Source organism: Camelus ferus, chromosome 5, assembly GCF_009834535.1.
Source record: "Camelus ferus isolate YT-003-E chromosome 5, BCGSAC_Cfer_1.0, whole genome shotgun sequence".
In the NCBI taxonomy this organism is placed as follows: Eukaryota; Metazoa; Chordata; class Mammalia; order Artiodactyla; family Camelidae; genus Camelus; species Camelus ferus.
The window spans coordinates 22,348,919-22,368,713 of record NC_045700.1 but is presented as its reverse complement, the minus strand read 5'-3'; the positions used below and the strand labels follow the sequence as shown (position 1 = coordinate 22,368,713).

The following is a 19,795-nucleotide window of genomic DNA, read 5'->3' as shown; positions in this document are numbered from 1 at the left end:
TATTATTGTTCCACGGCCCCCATGACCAGGCTCACCTGCATGTTTACACTCATACACACACTATCTTTTTTTCTTTTTCATGTTTATGTCCTATCTTGGTTTTGAGACACCATCTAATCAATTTCTGAGGCTCTTTACTTGGAGATATAGTTGAGCCTTTCAACCATTCAGTCCCCAAGTCTTAACTCTTACGTCATATCATTTGGAGTGGTGTCTCCATGTGAGGCCCCAATACTTTACCCCAATCATTGTGACATTTCCTTGTGCAATTGTGATCGTCTCCTAACAGATGACTTTGTAGCATATTTTATCATAAATACCCTCTCTTAAGTACTTTTCCATGGCTTCAAATTATCTACAAAATGCTTCCTACTGTGATCAAAGTCCTTCATTATTGACCCTGACCTATGTTTTTGAGACACCATTTTCCAGCACCATAAATCATTCTGTTTGGCCTTTTAAGAATGTCTTTATACTTCAGAAAGTACGTATTGATTATTTACTGAGTCAGGCACTATACAATGACATTTAGCAAGGCGCCTTCTCTTTTCCCCTTTCCTTATAGCAATTTGTTATAGTTTCAGAGGAATAAAGGAAGAGAAATCTAGCATCTCAAAATCCTAGATCAAATGCAGAGTAGTTACAGGCGCAATGAACAGCCATTCTGATTTTGCTGGGATAGACCTGGTTTATACTTGTTTCCCCTATGTAATTATTAATGTCTTCCATCACTCTCAGAACTCTCCCTGTTTGGTAATAAATCATACGGTCTCTGTCTATAAGCAAAAATAATTTGAATTTATGATGCTGTTTTGTCCCTATGTTAACTACAAAAGTTACAGGACTGTCTAAAGCAAAATTTAAGTCCCCTTCCTCTAGCATGGAACATACTTATCGATATCACACAAAATCTTTGATGGAGAAAACCTAGATCTTATCACCTGAATGTCATTTCAATTTTAGTAGAAAACATTGTCTCAAATGCATTGTAATAATTACTGCCCTAGCAATTTTTATTAACTTGCCCCTTGTCTGGATTATTCTATATTTACTCTCCATTTACCCATATTCTAAAGTAATGCTTTACCTTTAAAGGAATGCTCACATCCTCAAACTCTTCTTTATATTTGGCTCCATCTGTCTCTACTTATGATCTCTCCTTTTAGCAGTTATTTTCTATATCTTTTATTTGGCAACTCTTGTATACAAAATACTTTCATTCTTCCTGGATCTGTTGGTATGAATGGTCAAGACGAAGATTGTAACTTCTATATCTTTGATTCTATAGCACCAACTGTAAGGACAAATTCTGAGTATGCACCAGAAACCTAATGTGAAAAACGACAACAACAATTATGATAGCAGTGGTAAAGAGTGGAGTATTGATGGTGAATGTATTGAAAAATATAATAAGATAAACTATATGAATTTTCAGGAAATATTAGGTTGAGAGTGGGGAAGGTTAATTATAGATCAAAGATGGTGTTTGTGTGTTTGTAAAGTATATTTATTGCAAGTTATTTTGGGGTTAGAGGGAAGACGTTGAGGGAGAGAAAGGAATGACATACCATGTTTTATCAAACCATTAAGTGGAAGATATGCCATCATTTTGTATATTCCTGGGGGGATATGCCAATTAAGCTATGGTGTAATACTTTCATATCACTTAGAATTCGTATTTGAAATATATTGAAAGACTTGTTTCCTGGTGGATTTCTTCTATCGTGACTCATTCCTGTATGTACATACCAAAGAGTAAGTGATATTAAATGCGTAACATGCCTAACACTCCTTCACGCTCAGATGTCATCAATTGTAAGAAACATTTCTTCTTCAGACATGTTAAAATATTTTTTAAAAAGGAATACTTTATTGAATGGATTTACAGGGCGTAAGTAAGAATATTGGAGGAAGAAAAAAAACTTCTGATGAGTTTACTAGGACTTGAGGAAAGGCAATGCATCCTAAATATTCTGAAACAATGGAAGGAATACAATGGACTTTTTAAATACAATCAAATATAGAAACTTGCATTAGAGCAAAGCTTTATGGAATTTTACCATCACTCTTGCTGTCCAGTAGCAGAAGCTGTCAACTGGAAAGTTGTAGTGAAAAAGAGAAAAAAAAATATGATATTGGGGATCTTACAGATACAAAGGCATGAGGCTTCAGCATCAGGGTGGATGGTGAAGAACTGAATACTAAGAGATGGAGTTTCTGAGAGATGGAGTTTAAATATAATGTTTAAGTTTTATTGCTGATTCTTCTTTTGTCTTGGACCAGAGGAGGAAACTAAATTTTTTTTCTGCTCAATAACTTCTGCTTTGGCTCAGCATCTCCTATAAAACCTGCTTGCTGGGATATCTGTGTGCCTTATCTGATTTGAGAAAGCCTCTAGTCTTAAATAAAAACAAAAGTCTTAACTTTTTCCAGGATAGATTATGTGAGACCACAACGAAGTTAAATCTATCAAAATCGTGTGCTTGAGTTGAGAGGATAAAGTTAAGAAAAAGTGATTGGTTTAGCTTTGTTGCTGAACAGAAAATGTGGATCACATTCATGGACCTTTTATGCATTGCTTTCTCTCATTTCATCTTTGTACTGCTCTTGTGTTCATGTTCAGATCATTCATATTTTATTTTGAAACATTTTCATTTTCAGATCAGCAGTTGTGTGATCCTGGTGAGTTTCTTTGCCACGATCACGTGACTTGTGTCTCCCAGAGCTGGCTGTGTGATGGGGACCCTGACTGCCCTGATGATTCCGACGAATCTTTAGATACCTGTGAGTAGAAAGGTTCTCGTGCCATTCAGATTTACCTTATATGTGAAACTAAATGTCAGTTGTTTTCACGGATGACTGCTGTTCCAGTTTATTCTTTTTTCTTTCCAAATAGCCTAAGAAACTTAAAACCTTTTGTTTGTGTTTCCTTTACAATGACTCTGTGAATGAGAGTGTAAAATGCAGTTTTATAGTGTGAATTAACTTATGAGGGGAAGAAAATGAACGTTAATTATTTCAATGTGATTGTATTTCTACTAGAAAAAAAAATGACTCAAAGAGAAAAATAAATAAACTTTAAAACACAGCACTAAAAGGGAATAAGAGCCTCTCCAATAATTTATCTCACACATTTTGAGACAGAGGTACATAGAGAAGGAATAATGAACTAATCAAGCATTAGCTTCTATACTATTTCTATTAATATCTAGGACACTACATAAATTATTAAATGTGTTTTCCCTTGAACCTGAAAGATCGAAACTATATTTGTCCATCCATGCAATGAGGAACTTTGACTTTATAATACCAGATTCAGAAGCTCTTCATACACACGAGTCCTAATTGTAATTGTATCACTGTATCTAACTTGGAGTCCATTGAGGGTTTTGTCCATATGAAAAATGCCACTTAAATCAAAATTGTAAATAATAGCAGAACCACAGCTAAATCTGCTATCCTTTCTTTTAAATACCCCCATCATAAGGAGTACGAAGAGTCTTCTAAATATTCATATTGCTGTTTCTAGCACTTCTAACATCAGTCTTTGCTCCCCATGCAAACAAGTTTGTCAGCTTATCAGTATCACCCTCAAAGCAACTAGATAGTTCTATGAAATCAACATGAGAAAAGAAAAACCCATAATCCCTGGTGCTTGATATTGTGGAGATAACAATTACTGGTTCCGCTTTCCACTTTTATCTACTCGGTTACAAGTTTTACAGACGGGACCAGTATAAGTTTGATGAAAACCTTGGTGATAGAAAGCAGAGGCAATGCTTATTCCTTTCCTTTTTGTTTGCTAGTGTTTTTCAAGTTTCTCAACATATAGGCACTTGCGTATTTGCATTCATTGCTTTGTTTAATTTGAACAGATCACTTTTTCTGTCAGAAGAGGTTGCACTTGCTCACTACATTTCTAATTTTCACCAGTTTCACCAGTTTAATTCTGGAAGCCTTTACTAGCCTCCCGTAGCATGGATAAGGTTCTAGGCATGATAAAAGGAAAAATAGATTAATGGGAAAATACTCTAGTGGAAACATAAACTGTGGCAAATTCATACAAAGAAACAGTATTTAGCTATAAAAAAGAACAAAGTACTCATACAGGCTACATCGGCAGATCTTGAAAACAATATGCTAAGGAAAAGAAGCCAGTCACAAAAGACTGCATATTTTATGATTTCATTCATATGAAAGATCCCAAGTAGGCAAATCTGTAGAGACAGAGAGTAGATGAGTGGTTGCCGGGGGCTGGTGGGGTGGAGGGGAATGAGGAGTGACTGCTAGCGGACATGGGGTCTCTTGGGAGGTAAGGGAAATGCTCTAAAATTAGATTGCAGTGATGGTTGCACACTCTGTGCATATATTTAAACATATTGAACTGTGCATATTAAATGGGTAAATCGTATCGTCTGTGAATTGTATCTTAATAAAGTTGTTTAGAAGTGGAACAAGAGGAGAAAAATCTCAAAATGACGCATAAGGACGCAGATGGCAAAGTAACGTGAAAGGAGAACAATAACAAAATCCCCTGGCTGTGAAATATTTAAGTAGTTGGACTACGTCTCATATACATAAGTAACGGGACCTAACTGTGTGGAAGCCTTAGCCTTCCCTTATTTCAGTGCCAAGGAGGAGTTCTCGCCTTGCGAGGTGCACAGCATAAACAGAATATAAAGTTACGTTTTTGAGTTTTGGAGTCTTGCGTTTCTGCTCTGATCCTCCCATCAAATTCCTGGTGGGAAAAATGACAGAAACATGAGATAGATTTTTGTGGATTCTGTATGCAGGAAGGTGGGTTGAAGGAGAAATACCCTGGAACCGTGTACCTGGCACAGTGCAAAAGGAGTTGAGAAGGGCTGGAGAGCCTGTCTAGACAGGAGTTGCCTTCACGCTGGTGAAGAATCGAGAGTAACAGTGTTCTCTGTGCACTCAGGAGGGCGCTCAGTGGGAGAGCCAGGCTGGAGAGGATCTGTGGTGCAGGGCAGGAGCAAAGACCTTTGTGGTCAAAGCTCAGACCCAGAGAGGAACAGGATCTCAAAGTGGCTGCCAAAGTGGGTGGACGACAGGTGTTCCACTCCCCCTCCTGTGCCCCCTCTGTGCCTCCAGGAACATGGCCGGTACCCAGCAGGGCCACACCGGTGGATTAGACTGGTGTTTGCTGGCCAGCAACTGCCCTGGTTGACAGGGCATCTGCTCTGAATAATCAGTGTCTCCGCTACAATATTTTAAAATATCTTGAGTGTCCATCCTGCCCAGAATGTAGCTACTGTCTTGTATTTGGGAGGGAAAGGTAGGTCCTTCAGTTTACAGAGATTAGTAGTTTTGGAAGACTGAGGCTTCAAACGAGAAATGATGTGTGGGTTAATTAAAAATTGAGATGGATTTTCTGTTTACTTAGTTTTTAAAATGAAATTCATACCTCCCCAGAAATATTTTTGGCAGTTTTTAAGTATATGGTTGTTTTCCTCAGTAACATTTGGTGCATTCCTTTTGAAAATGTTTTCTCATTTTGGCTATTCTTTTTTCCTCTCGGACATCAAAATTGCTGAACTTGCTCAAGGGTAGCACTAAAAAATTCTTATGTCAGTGTAGTTACATACAAAGAGAGAAAAATGCTTATTATTTTTTAAACTGGGTGTTAAATGTGAACAACATATTTGGATCTACAATGAATGAGCCTGTTTCAGATAAATGGCTTCAGTCAGTACCAACTGAAATCTGGACAAGCATGGAGAAAAAGCATTATGAAAAATAGCAGACTTTTTCAAATTGAAATTTCTCAATCCAGATGGTCACAATTACCATGTTCCCTAATCATAGTGCTTTGTGATGTGTTGTTTTATAACATTCATATGCAGTCATCACTTATCTACATAAAATAATTGCATAATTTTATAATTATATGAATGGATATACATTCAATGTGAAAGATGAATACTAGAAATCGAAAACCTTGAAGATTGATTCTTAAGAAGGGTAATTTTGTGCTCAGTGTCTGAACAAAAGTGTGTTATCATCTTTGATTTGAAGGCAAAGTATGTTGTATCTACAAAATATTAGACAAAAAGCACTGATGCAATACAGTTATTTTTTCCTAAATACAGTTAGCCTTTAAAATGATGAGAAGACCAATAAAGCATAGAATTTATTATAACACGTGAAAGTCTGCAGTGACGAAATTCTAACAGGAAGAAAACGGGCACTGTCAAGGAAGAGGGAAAGCTTTACTTGAGAGAGGCTGATGACGGAAATGCTTTCGAAGATAAAGATGCATACAGAAAAACAAAGAAAATGGAAGTTAAAGGAAATTTAGGTATTTGAGGTTCTGAGAGGTTTGGGGGCACATATTTTGTTCCTCTTTTGTGTTTAGGCCAAGCTGTAGGGGTATTTTCTAGTATTCATGAGGCAGAAGTTAGATTTCACTAACAGCAGTACAAACCAAAAAAAAAAAAAAAAAAGCAAAACCCTCTTTATATGGGGTTGATTTACCACTAGCTGATCGCATGTTGAGAAGAGTTTTCTAAAATATAAAATTAGAGAAATTTAGTAATTTATATCATTACCATAGAATATGAGAAAAGATTGTTTAGGCTTATATTACAACTGAAAGTCTTTATTTCTCCACATTATTTGAAGTAATTTTTAAAGTGCTGAAATGGCTAACCATCCTTAAGGCCTATGAGGCAGTGAAAATACAAAAATCAGGAAAATCACCATCTTTCTACTCAGTGCTTTCCATCCAGTTGTTAGTCTGGCATTCTGTATGACGAGAACTAAAGCGAATGGTGGAAATGTTTATTTGCGGAATGAAAGCTTGGGACCACCTGTGGCAGGGAAGTGTTCCTGAAAGGCACTTTTATTCTGAGGTATTCGATATGTAATGCCTTCCAGCATTCTCTGTTGAATGCTAAATGATCCTTCCTTTCCAACAGTCAGTTTCAGCAGATGTATGATATTTTCTGGCAATCTGATGTGTATATACTTAAAACTGGATTCTTCCTTTTAAGTCAAGAAGATCTTTGTTCTACTCTTTCTCTTTCTTCCTTATTTTCCTCCACTTCCCTCTTCAGAAAAGCATTGAGAGTCCTTCTACTGTAGATCGTGTTGTGGGTATAATGACTCACTGACCAACCAGGGGGTATAAAAATGGTCTTATCGGAGGGTAAGATTTGCTACCTAGATGGTTGTGATCATTTTCACATTGACTCTGTCCTGTCCTGCAGGAATCAGAAAACTTTTTCTGTAAAGGACCATCTAGTAAATGTTTTAGGTTTCCTCAGCTTATGTGATCTCCATTGTATATTCTTCTTTGTTCATTCGTAAAACCATTAAAAATGGAAAAACAAGCAAACAAGCATTCTCAGTTTACGGTCTGTACAAAAAAGGCCACAGGCCGGATTTGTCCTGAGAGTTGCAATTTGCCAAACCCTCTTACAGTATCATAGCCAAACCGTATCTGCTGCACAGTTGTGGAGGAGGGTCTGTGCTCAGGTGCTCTGCCACCCCCAGGAGCAGCGTAACCCCACACAGTGGGAGAACGTGCCAGCAAGCTGTGTGTGGACTGCTACCAGATGACGCCAGACTCAGGCAAAATGCATTCTCTGCAAAATTTTTTTTTCTTCTTCTTCATCTTCTATTTTTGCATATCTCCTTATGTGTTAGGATGGCATTTGACCACAGGGAACAGAAACAGTAGCACAGCCAAATAAGGTTTTACTTTACTCATGGAAAATTTGCAGAAGTGGACAATCCAGGATTGCTACGGCAGCTGCAGAGTGACACCAGGCTCCCTCTCCCTTTCTGCGCTGCCGTCCTTAGCCTGGGGCTGTCGCTCTTCCAGCCACAGGAGGGTTTTCCACCTTCCCCGGCAGTTAATTTCATCTTGGCCAGAAAGAGAAAAGGGAAGCAGCAAGTGCCAGCTGAGTCTCTTGTCAGAAAAATAATAACTTTTACAGAAAGCAAACACGGGAGGTTTCTGCCTAGGTCTCCTTCACCAGAACTGATCACGTGAGGTTTGGGGCGATGAGTATCTCAGCACAGTCTTTCCACATCAGCTGTGTGGTTCTGCTGGTGAAGAAAAAGGGGGGAATAGGTGGTGGGTAGGAAGAGGCACCAGGCAGCACGTGCCGCAGCGTCTCTCCATCCTTCGTCTCTTCCTCTCGTCATCTGCTGTGTGGGAGGTGGCAGGCACAGTGCATGACCAGGGCTTCTGAATCCCAGCTGCTCGGCACTTAAGCCAGTTCCTCCAAATGAGTATCTTTGCTCTTGGGCAACTCACTTAATCATTCTGGGTCTCCATCACCTCATCTGTACAATGAGCATCGTAGTACTTGCTTCACAGGAAAGTGCTTAGACTAGTGAGACCCCCCTTCACCCACCACCCCTTCCCCTGTATTCCACATGCCCATTTGCGCCTATATTTTTTCTGATCAAGCACTGCCCTGCCGGCCTTTTGAAGAGCACTCTTAACTGTTCCCTTTTCCATTCTTACTGAAAATCAGCCTGATTCTAGAAGTATGTGGCTAGGAATAGGATTAATTTAACACATACACTAATTCAGGTGAAGTTGTTGAAGTTTTTAATCATTAGGTATATTACACTCAAACATTAAGACAAATTTGGTATAGAGGTTATTGGGGGACAGGTGGCTTTTCTTAGGAACTCTTCCAAAAACAGTATGTTGTCTAGTTGACTAAAGTTAAAATACATGGCTAAAAAAGTATATTAGCGAATAGTTTTATTTGATCACCCCTTCAGTCCTGAGATGTAGTTGTTATCTCATTTTAAGAAATGAGGAAACTGAGGTTACAGTCCTTCTGTATCCTTTAAGTTGGCTGTTATTGGTGAAAACAGAGTTTACGTTTCTTTGAACTTGCCCTTCTTTTTTACAATGCTCAGGTGAGGGAGGCTCCAGCTCCTAAAAGGAACCCTTAGGGCACCTAATTTTAAAATATGGTGTCATTTGAAAAACATAAATGCTATCCCAACAGGGTTATATCACACTGACTTTGGAAGTCATCAGTTCTAATTGAATCATGCAGTAAACACACCATGTCTCCTGGGTAACAGGAATAGAAGCATTTGTGGAAAAGGAAAATGGCTGTAAGTTATTAGGGTTAGATGTGCCTCTGCATGAATTGACCGTGGCTTTGATTGCATTGCCATTGTTGTGGGATTTTTAAGCTTTATTTAGACAGGACGATATTAATGAACTTCTTACAGTCATGCACTGACCTTTCCCCTAGGATGCAAGGTAGAAATCCTTTTATAATTTCATTCTAAACTTTCTTTCTTTAACAGAGGTCAGAGAAATAAAATAAAATTCAGGTGGGAGGTTATTAGCAAACAGATAGTACCCTTAAAAATAAATCATAGGGTAGGGCACTGAAAGTAGACTCTAGGAACAATAAAATGACTGGAAGGATGGTCCTTGTTTCTAAGTAATAGTGATTTAGAGGTCACTTTGCAATGAGCTAATACAGGAGAGCCACAAAGCTAAGCTTTTCGTTAGGTTGAGAAGCTAAAATGATCTTGCAGATTAAAGACAGAGCTTATGAGACCCATGAGGGCAGTTTATGTCTCTTTCAATTCTTTTTGTTTTGCTCTTCATTTTATTCAGAGGCTTCCCTCTCTTGCAATGAAGAGGCCAGAGACACTGGCCACTCTTTAATAATAAAGAGACTTCCACTTAGGGGTTGATATGAAAGGGAGGCAGGAAGGTGGGGAACAGTCTAACTGAATTGAAAGGGACTGTCTAACGTTGGCTCATTTCCCTCACACAGTGGGGACCAGATGGGGGTGACATTTCTCTTCATCCTGCCCCACCATGTGCCAATGGGTCTCTGAAGGTCTGCCTCTGCCATTTTAAGCAGGTTTTATGGAGGCGTAGATGATGCAACTGAGTGCACTACACTTCACACAGGTGGGGCAAGACCTGCATTCACAAAAAGCTTCACTTTTCCTCAAGAAGTCACTGCTTTTGGGTTTTCCGATCCAAGATCACAGGTCATAGGATAAAAAGGGACTCAGGTCCCTCAGCCTAGACTGGAAGCTACAGGGAATGAAAACTTTAAAATGATGTAAAATGAAAGGGCTAAAATAAAATTATTGAATTCTGGAGACAACTCTGATAAAATCTCCTTAGCTTAAGGGATGAGGTACAGTAAACAAATTGTCCTGCAGGGCTCTCTAGGGACAAAGCTGAAGGCTGAGCAAGGAGTCTTTTCATCAACAATTCAATCCATCATTTATCCACAACTAATCTCACATTTGGGGATGAAGGATTCTTACCTTTCATGGGTGAGCAAATTTCTTCCCAGAGGATATTTTATTCTTTATAGTCAGTGTATAAAATTTACATTTGCCTTTCACTAAGAAGTGCTTCTGAAATGACATATTTTGCTAAATGAAGCACTCACTGAAGGATGTTTTGTTCTAAGAACTTCTTTTAATGGCAGTGTCTTTTCCCCTCTCCCTTCCCCCATACCCTTTATCATCATTCCCTGGAAGCTAGATATAAAACCCTACTATAACATGCGTATGGAATTCTCAGTAGGACAAAGAGTCTTATCATTCTAATTTCTGTATTGGCCCTGTTCAGGTTCAGGCAGAATAATTGACTTCAGGTTGAATATTTTAAATGAAAATCTCTGTAACATTAGCTTTTTGATTTTCAGGATGGGAGAAATTGCTCACAAAGAGTAAAGTTCATCAGAAGATGGGTAAAAATGGGGCTTAGGTGGGAGGATACCAATTTAGTGAATGTGGTTTATATCAAACTTCTCATCCTGTAGGATTTATTCCTTTTCTCTTTTCTAACTGAAAAATGATGCCTTGGGAAGGAAGGATTTGCCCAAATTATTCTTTGGTCAACCTTGAAGGATCAGATACAAGAGGGGAGAATCTTTCAGCTTGCACAAATCTTTCTGGGTATTGAACAGCAAAAAGGAAAACAAACAAGCAAATACTTCTCAACATCTCTCATGGAGCTGCCGAAAGAAAAGCGATTATTAATTTAAAAAACAACTTGTCTTAGAATTCAGGATATAACTATAAGATGAATAATTTCAATTTTCACAAACAGTAACTGCAAAAAGGACTTAGGCTTGTATAGTACATTGATACTTTAGGACATGTACATTAGTGTCATTAAATGTCTTTTGACATTGTAACTCTTTTTCGAAGAAAGATAAGCCAGGTATTGAGGCCAATTAAAAAAGTAAGAAACCTAAGTCATGGTAGGTTGCTTGGTCAAGAATCTGTTAACTAACGGGTAACAAGCTTAGAAGAGAAATCCAGAAATTTTATTTCCTAACTTTCTACTGTAGCATCTGTTGTGGACTGAATTGCACCCTGTCAATATTCATATGTCAAAGCCCTGAACCACACACCACCTCAGAAATGTGACTGTATTTGTTCCTAGAATCTTTAAAGAGGTAACTAGGTTAAAATGAGGTCATTAGAGTGAGTCCTGATCCCATGTGACTGGTGTCTTGATAAGAAGAGGAAATGTGGGCACACTAAGGGACACGCGGGGTGCTTGTACGCAGACAGAAGACCGTGTGAAGAGGCAGTAACAGGGTGGAAATCAGCAGTTCAGGGAGAGAGGCCGTGGAGGAGACCAACCCTGCCATCATCTTGATCTTGGACTTTTAGCCTCTGGACTGAGAGGAAACACATTTCTGTTGTTTAAGCCACTTAGTCTATGGTGTTTTGTGATGGCAGCCCTAACAAATTAATATAGCACCCTACCATAAATCTAGTCAACTCCCACTTTTTTTGTTATATTAGTACAAAGAATAATGTGACAATTAAAAGCTTCCCTTTTTCCTTCAAGATATACAATAACTACCAGAGTACTAAAATTATAGGCTTTTTATTAAGCTTGTTAAAGAGATACGAAATGGAATCACCAGTTTCTGATGGAATAAAGAGCCCATCCCCACAGTAATGGTTCTAACTTCTAAGATCACCTAATTTAACCACATAGCACTATGCTTACACAAAACCTTTTCAGTGAAAAAATCGATACATGATTAGTACAGATTTTTTTTTCAAATATTTATGGATGATGTGTGCTCCGAAATTAAAAAAAAATAGACTTGCCCAGCCCTCCCTCCTGGTGATCCAGAACACTCATGTAGAGGTGCAGTTGGTGGCCATCTTTGCAATACCATCTACTTACAATGCAAAACATAAACTTGGGTAGATGACCTGTTTACCACTATTTTCTGAGGGAAACAGTAGAAATGCATTACCAGTACGTACTAGTCATGGCATGCGTGTTAGTAACATGATATACTGGGTTGCTATAATCTATATTCGATTGTTGTAATTGTTGATTTTGACTTGATCACTGGTTTGGGCAATAAAGTAGATGTAATTTGACAGTCAGAAGAAATGCTTTGTTCTCCACATGGACCTCTGGGGAATTTTGTTACATTTTACTTATAAATTTCACATATTAGATCATTAAATGTTTAAAATACATGGCATGCTATGTATTTTCACATAAGTAGTGAAGAGAATTTTGTTATCTAATTAGACTTCTTATAATATATAGATTAATTCTCTTTAAGAAACCTTGAATTCAATCAGTTAGCAGCTACTTAGTGAGGAGCTACTGTGTTCAAGGTGCTTGCTAAGCATGGTCCTCAACCATTTTTCCCATGCCCTACCATATGCCAGGATTTTCACCTGTACTAATGTAGTCTTCCTTTTATCCTAGTTAAATGATACTAATTCCATGTCAAACAAGATGTTTATGAGAAAGATGATGATGACGATTCCTGATACAAAATAGCTGATTAATATGGACCAGATGTTGTGCTATTAACCTTATGTGGGTTATCTCCATCGATCCTGACAACAACCCTGAGCAGGGCATCAGGTGCAGTTGCTCAGGTTGTGCAAGGCATCAGGGTGACATAAATAATGCAGATAGCATGGGTGTGTATATATTCCTCCAAAAGGAAATAAATGATCTTGAAAAGGGGGCAACATTTTCTAATATGCATGAAGGCACTATATGAGTTAATGGCTGCCTGCCTTTGATACTAATTATGGTCAGCTTTTACAGATGATCAAGATAAAGCATGAGAAAAGTTACCTGCTAGAGATGTTAAAGCAATTAAATGACAGAGCTACAGTTGAATATTGTTATACAGCCTCCTAGATGTGGTAAATGAGACTCAGATATGTGAAATAGATTCCACTAACATTTCCCCTTAGTGGAGGCAAGATTGCCACACATTTCTAACTCGTGTAACACTTAAGTAGGCATTTAAGTTGGCATGCTGTACATACTCCATCCACATAAATATTTATATATATGTGTGTGTGTGTGACTATTAACTTTATACACAACATAATTGACTACTCTGTGACAGATCCTGTGATAGATGTTGGGAATGACAAGATAAATATGCTAAAAATGACATACTGATATAATAACAAGGGAGGGAGTATTTTAATTATCTATTTATCCAAACCTAGAAAGGGTATATTTATAAATGTGTATATGTGACTGTACTAATAATTGTAAAAGGTATATGGGTTAACATTTATACATGCATGTGTATGAACTGCTTGGGTATACATATACACAAATTGAATCTGGAAAAAATTATTAAAATTCTCTTCACCTTTTTCCCTCACACTCACAAACAACACACATACCCACTCTAATTTGAAAATACAGTGCTGAGCGTAACTGAGCTGGTGATGAGATTTTTGTTAGTTTTCTACTGCAGTATAACTAATTATCATGGATTTAGCATGTTAAACTTTAACACCAACTTCTTAATTCACAATTCTGTAGATTGGAAATCTAGTTAGGATCAAACGGGTTCTCTGCTTAAAGTTTTCACAAGGCTGAGATCAAGGGGTTTGCAAAGGCTGGGCTCGCTTTTATCTGGAGGATTTGAGAAGGAATTTGTTTAAGGTTGTTGGCTGAATTTAGTTTCTTGTGGTTGTAGGACTGGGGCCACCATTTCTTGATGGCCTTCAGCCTCAACTACTCTTAACAACAAAGGGCCACACACGTTTCTTGGCAGCGGGCCCCTTCCATTTTCAAAGCCGGCAACAGTATGTTGAATCTCCCTCATGATTCATGCTCCCAATGCCCAACTTCCTCCTCTGCTACCAGATGGAAAGACCTTTTAAATCCCTTGTGTGATTAAATTAAGAACACTTGGATAATTTCCTTCTGCCATATACTATAATATAATCATGGGAGTGATATCTCATCATATTCACAGTTTCCACCTACATTCGAAAGAGAAGGGATTATACAAGGATGAGGGTCATTGGGAGCCATTCTTAGAATTCTGAGTGACAGCGTGTTAGTGGATGAGGGCTGCCATAACAAAATACCATAGACTGGTGGCTTACTAAAAAGATTTATTTCCTCACAGTTCTGGGGACTACAAGTCCAAGTGCAAGATGTTGGCAGGCTTGGTTTGTCCTGAGGCCTCTCTCCTTGGTGTGTAGATGGCCATCTTCCTCTGGTGGCAATATGTAGTCTTCTTCCGTATGTGTCTGTGTCCTGACCTCTTCCTATAAAGACACCAGTCATATTGGATTAAGATCCAACCATGTGACCAAATTTTACCCTAATTACCTCTTAAAGGCACTGTCTCCAAAAATGTCACATTCTGAAGTATTGAGGGGTGAGGACTTCAGCATATAAATTTTGGGAGGATGTAATTCAGACCATCACATATGCTATGATTTTGATTTTTGTTTTTTGATTCTAGTCCATCTAATAAATGTAAATTGTTATTTGTTTAAAAAGTTGAATTCTCTTCCTTCCTCCATTTTTTATTGTGAAGAATTTCAAGCTGACAAAAGTTGAAAGAATAGCATAGTAAATACCCATAGACACTGGATTTATCATCCATTAACATTTTGTGACATTTGCTTCACCTTTTTCTCTCTTTCTGAATTATTTATGAAAACTTGGAATGTTTACCCACATATACATATATATGTTCACATATGATCATTGCTGGAGCATTTAAATAAATTACAGACATCATGGCATTCTATCCCTAAATGATTCTAAGAACACATACTCTTACATAAGTATAATACCATCATCTTAACCATAAAGTTTGACTTTGTTGTGATATCTGATCCATCTTCAAGTTTCTCCAACTGTCCCTGAAACATCTTTTGTAGTTGTTTTTTACCCAATCCGGGATCCAGCCAAGGACAATGCATTGTCTGTGGTTGTCATGGCCCTTCAGTCTTCTTTAATCCAGAATATTTGCCAATTTTTCTTTTTTCTATTATGGCACTGACATTTTCCTGTATAATGTCACACAATCCGGATTTTTCTGTTTGTTTCCTGATGATTCAACTCAAAGTAAATATTTTGCAAGAATACACCATAGGTTATGTCATACCTTTCCAATTGTGTTACATTAGGCGATAGGTCAGTTTGATGAAAACTTGATAACTTGGTTACCAAACCTGAACTACAACAAAATGTTTTCCAGAATATATGGTATACCTCTGAAACATACAGCTAAGAAGTTTAAGATAGGAGAGTCTTTTCTAAGTCTTAACTATCCCATTAGGAAAAAGACTTACAAAAGGATTAAAATTAAGACCTTATAATCATGAGATATCCTCATGTTATTTGAAGTTGAAAATAGAAATCAACTCAAGAGGGAGTCTATTAAGTTTGAACTGTGTATCGCTTGAGTTGTATTACCCTCAAAATAATCTAATTTTGGTTTTTCACATTGCTCTATGTATAGCTAAGTATGAATGAAGCATAGAATTACTGTCACTTCTGTTTAAGTAACAAGTAGGATAAGTCCCTCATTACATTGAAAAGACAGAGATCTTTTCCACTTGTATTTCTATACGTTGTTCTGCACACAGTGAGCAGACCATTTATTTTTTGTCTGTCAGAAATGTAAAAGATGAATATGTAGGTAGGCAGCTGATATGTGTGTATATATGTGTGTCCACATATGTTACTTTATATATATATGATTATTTTAAAAGTCAAACTTTAATTCTTAGTTTATTTGAATAGGTACCTTATTTACAGAATTCATGAGTATCAAAATTATATTCAATATGACTTAGTAAGTTTACACCATTGCTTTATAACCTGCTTTCTTCACATAAATAAGGAAAAAGTTCCTTGAGGCAGGAAGAGCCTACCATTTAGAATTTTTTATCCAACCTTTCTTTTACTACTGTCAACAAGTTTTTTATATTCAGGTAATTGGTTCACCAATGAAATAACTGAATGTAGAGTTTCAAAATGGAAAGTAACAGTAGACCCAGAAGAATCTATTCTCATTTTACACTCACACAAAAAATCCTCTCAGGGTTAGTCATTATATAAGGCACTATACTTCGGTGTCAGTGAGAGAAAAAATTTGAATCTGGTTTACAACTGCAAATGCAGGAGAAAGTGTTTGTGAGTGGAGAAACTTGTAATATAGCTATCTTTGTTATGTTTGGCAACTGTCAGAATTTCAGCCAAATGGAGTAGTGATGAGTCTGCGTTCCCACTGGAACCATTTCACATGTCATCCATGTTAGAAAAAAAAAAAAAAAAGTATCCACAAATTCAGGTTGAAACTTAGGTTATAAAAAAAGAAAGAAAGAAAAAGAAAAATCCACACCAATACTAGCTACAAAAGGCTCAACTATAACAGCATCCAAATGAAGGCAAAGCAGGTCAGACACATTCTGACAATGCTAAACCGAAAGGTGGTTTATAAATTCAACAAAATATTAATGGTTCTTTACTGCAGTGATGGATGTGAGTTTGGAAACAGTTGAACTTTGAGGTAAGAGGATTCTTGCAGATGCAAATATGGAATTTCTGCACTCTGATTGGAATCAAATATTTGATTTTGCATTACCGCTCAACTATCTTTCTGATTATCTTGAAGTATTTCTTCTGCTGATGAATAGGAATGTAAATACATAATAAGTTTATTTTATTTCAGACTTTCTGGGCTTGATGAGTATTTGACAGAGTGCAAGAATTTACTACTCAAAAATAAAACTGATTTAATAAATCAGATACAGATTAATTCTAAGGGCAAGGGAATCCGATTGGATGTCTAGGACGTACTCTTAAGTGGCCAAGACTGGCTTCTGTCTTAAGATGTAACCCAGGAGTAAATGTTACCTGGGCAACCCACCATAAGCTACATTGTTTGTGATGGGGATTCAGACTGCCAGGTTCTTATAAAAAAAACTTTGCTACAATATGGACTTTTGGTACTAACTTTCAGTCTCTGTTTCTTAATAGTGATATGTTGATTTACTGGGCACTTGTAGCTACTAGGAACTGAAATAGGTTCAACTGACATAATCTCCAGATGAAAAAGTTGACAAAAAAACCAATCTATAATTCAGTGAAGGTAAAGCAACTGGCTTGAGGACACCTAGTGAACACATTTCAGAACTGTGACTGGAATTTAGATCCCTTGACTTACACCCTCTTTTTCCATTCTTTTCAATTTAAATATGCACCTCACAGTAACATTAGTTCTAAACCCCTTCTATGTTCATTGCATCTCACCAATTATGAAAACAATAACAAAAAAAGCATAGAAAGCAGGATTTGAAATAATAATTTTTAACTGAATTTCAAAATTTTTAGTAAAAATTAGAGGTGGATCTCCAAACAAACTTTGACAATTGCATCTATCTTTCCTCAAGAGCTGGTATGTATGTGTACAAGCCTGCATTTTCATGCCTGCATGCACACACAGACACACACACACACACACACACACACACACTACGTAATTTTTTTTTTCTATGCAGCACAGGTGATCTGTTTACTTAATATATGTGTGACTCCTGTTTTTTCCTGATAGCGTGGGAAATGGAAGTATATGATCAGTAGGAAGAAATAATAAAAGTATAGATGGTACTCCCCTTGCTAAACTTCCAGAAAGGCTTCCCAACCCAAAGGACGCATACCTGTGCCAAAAGCAATTAGATCCCACTGTGCCTGCCAATGTTCTCTTAGGCTGTTTTTAGCTTATACTCAACACTTCAGAAAACATCATAGATCAATTAACTTTTCTTTTAATTTTCAATAACCTAAAAAGTAACCATATCACTCTCTTGGAAAATCTATAAATATTTAATTACATTTAACCCAAAGCCCCGCTGTCAGGCTTTTGCTCAAAGTGGTGCTTTACAGCTCCACTCGTGTTTGTCACCAGTGTACAAGTCTGTGACAGAAATACTGACCAGCCGTAAAGATAACATATCCAGGTTCTGATAAAAATAATACTGCCCAGTACATTTATATGTACTTCCTAAATATGAAATATACTATATATTTGTAAAGACCTGACTTTGAATTTTTGACATCATTCCCTGAGATTTGTTTTAAGTATTATTCTTTTGACTGGTCAGAGCATTTAAAATTGTTGGTACTGTGGTACCATATAATACAAATTATATACTTTATATATGTTTTATTAAAATATATGTGGGCTTGCAAGAAAGGTATATGTAGATTGTTTGCTTTTCTTGAGAATGTAGACCATTTCTTGAGCATCTTTTTACTCCCATGCCCTACCCATGTGATGCATGACAGACTGCATATCTTCAATTGTTAGCAAGCTAATTAATCTGCAATTTTAAAGAAGCTATATGTTGATTTTTTTTTAATAGGTACATTCATTCAGAGAAATTTGCACCCAAAGAACTGATTAGTGTACATTTTGGCAAGGATTACAGCCTTCCAGTCTGAACAGACTTTAATCATGTTTGACAGCAAAACAAGCTTCACCTGTTTTATTTAATTTGAGATTTATAAGCAGATGATTTACGGGAGGATTTTAGGTTTTACAAAATGTGAAGCATTTGTCTTGATATAATAATAAGCTTCTCCCAATGTCAATTGAAATCAATATTCTCCTGTTTTCCTGACTTCAGAGACGTAGAGATGCAAAGGAAAAACATTTTCATTAGTATGTCCTGTGGCTTAGCCCATGCCTTTTCATGGAGATTTACACAGGTCAAGGTTAAAATACATTCATGCCCACCATACCAACAATCAAGATGTGGGGAGATGGTTATTTTCTTCCAGGCTAAAATATCCATTCCAGGAATAAGTACAAATTAAAAAGTGTGATGATTAGAGGGTCTAAAAATTAGACCTAAGGGGCTCTTTAGAGATTTTTAAACAGGTACTGTCTGTATTATCATTTGCTAAATATCTACTGTGTCATTACTTGTTTTTATTCCATATCTTACTTTTTTTCCCCCTCTTTCTTCTTTGTTCTTCTACTTGTATTCATACCATTTCCATCTTATTATTCATACTGATGGTTCTTGTGCTAAACATGACTCCTGTCTTAATGTTTTCCTTCCTGTTGGCACACTACTGAGCTGTTAAATCTTGTAAAAACTAGCTATGGCCTTGTTTTTCCCCCTCCTCACTCCATTTCTTCTCTCTCTTATTTTAAATCTCAAGTCTGATAGAAATTCATCACATTTTTGTAAAGTTTTTTTAAGATTTTTAAAGTCTATTTTATTCTTTTGCCAACTTTTACCTCCCTCAAGTAGGTCTATTAAATTATAAGTACTTAATCAACTTCTACTTCCATTTTAATAATATTCCAAGTTAATTAGAATCAGTGGGGATTAAAAAAACCCTCTATAATTATGAATAAATAAAAATAAATATTAAAAAGAATAAGGAAGAAAAATAAATTTGAATTTCAACGAGCTTTCTCAAATTTTAATATAATTATAATTGAGGCAATATATTAATATAAGCAAAATA

General features: G+C 36.9%; 1 protein-coding gene across 2 annotated transcripts in view; it reads left to right on the top strand.

Annotated features, from left to right (window-relative positions):
- LRP1B (LDL receptor related protein 1B) overlaps nt 1–19,795 on the top strand; it is a 1,593,459-nt gene that overhangs the window by 288,253 nt on the left and 1,285,411 nt on the right. For both annotated transcript variants that reach the window (XM_032479383.1, XM_032479382.1), the window contains exon 2: nt 2,662–2,784. In XM_032479383.1, coding sequence (XP_032335274.1) covers nt 2,662–2,784 — 123 coding nt within the window. The remainder of the gene's footprint in view (nt 1–2,661; nt 2,785–19,795) is intronic.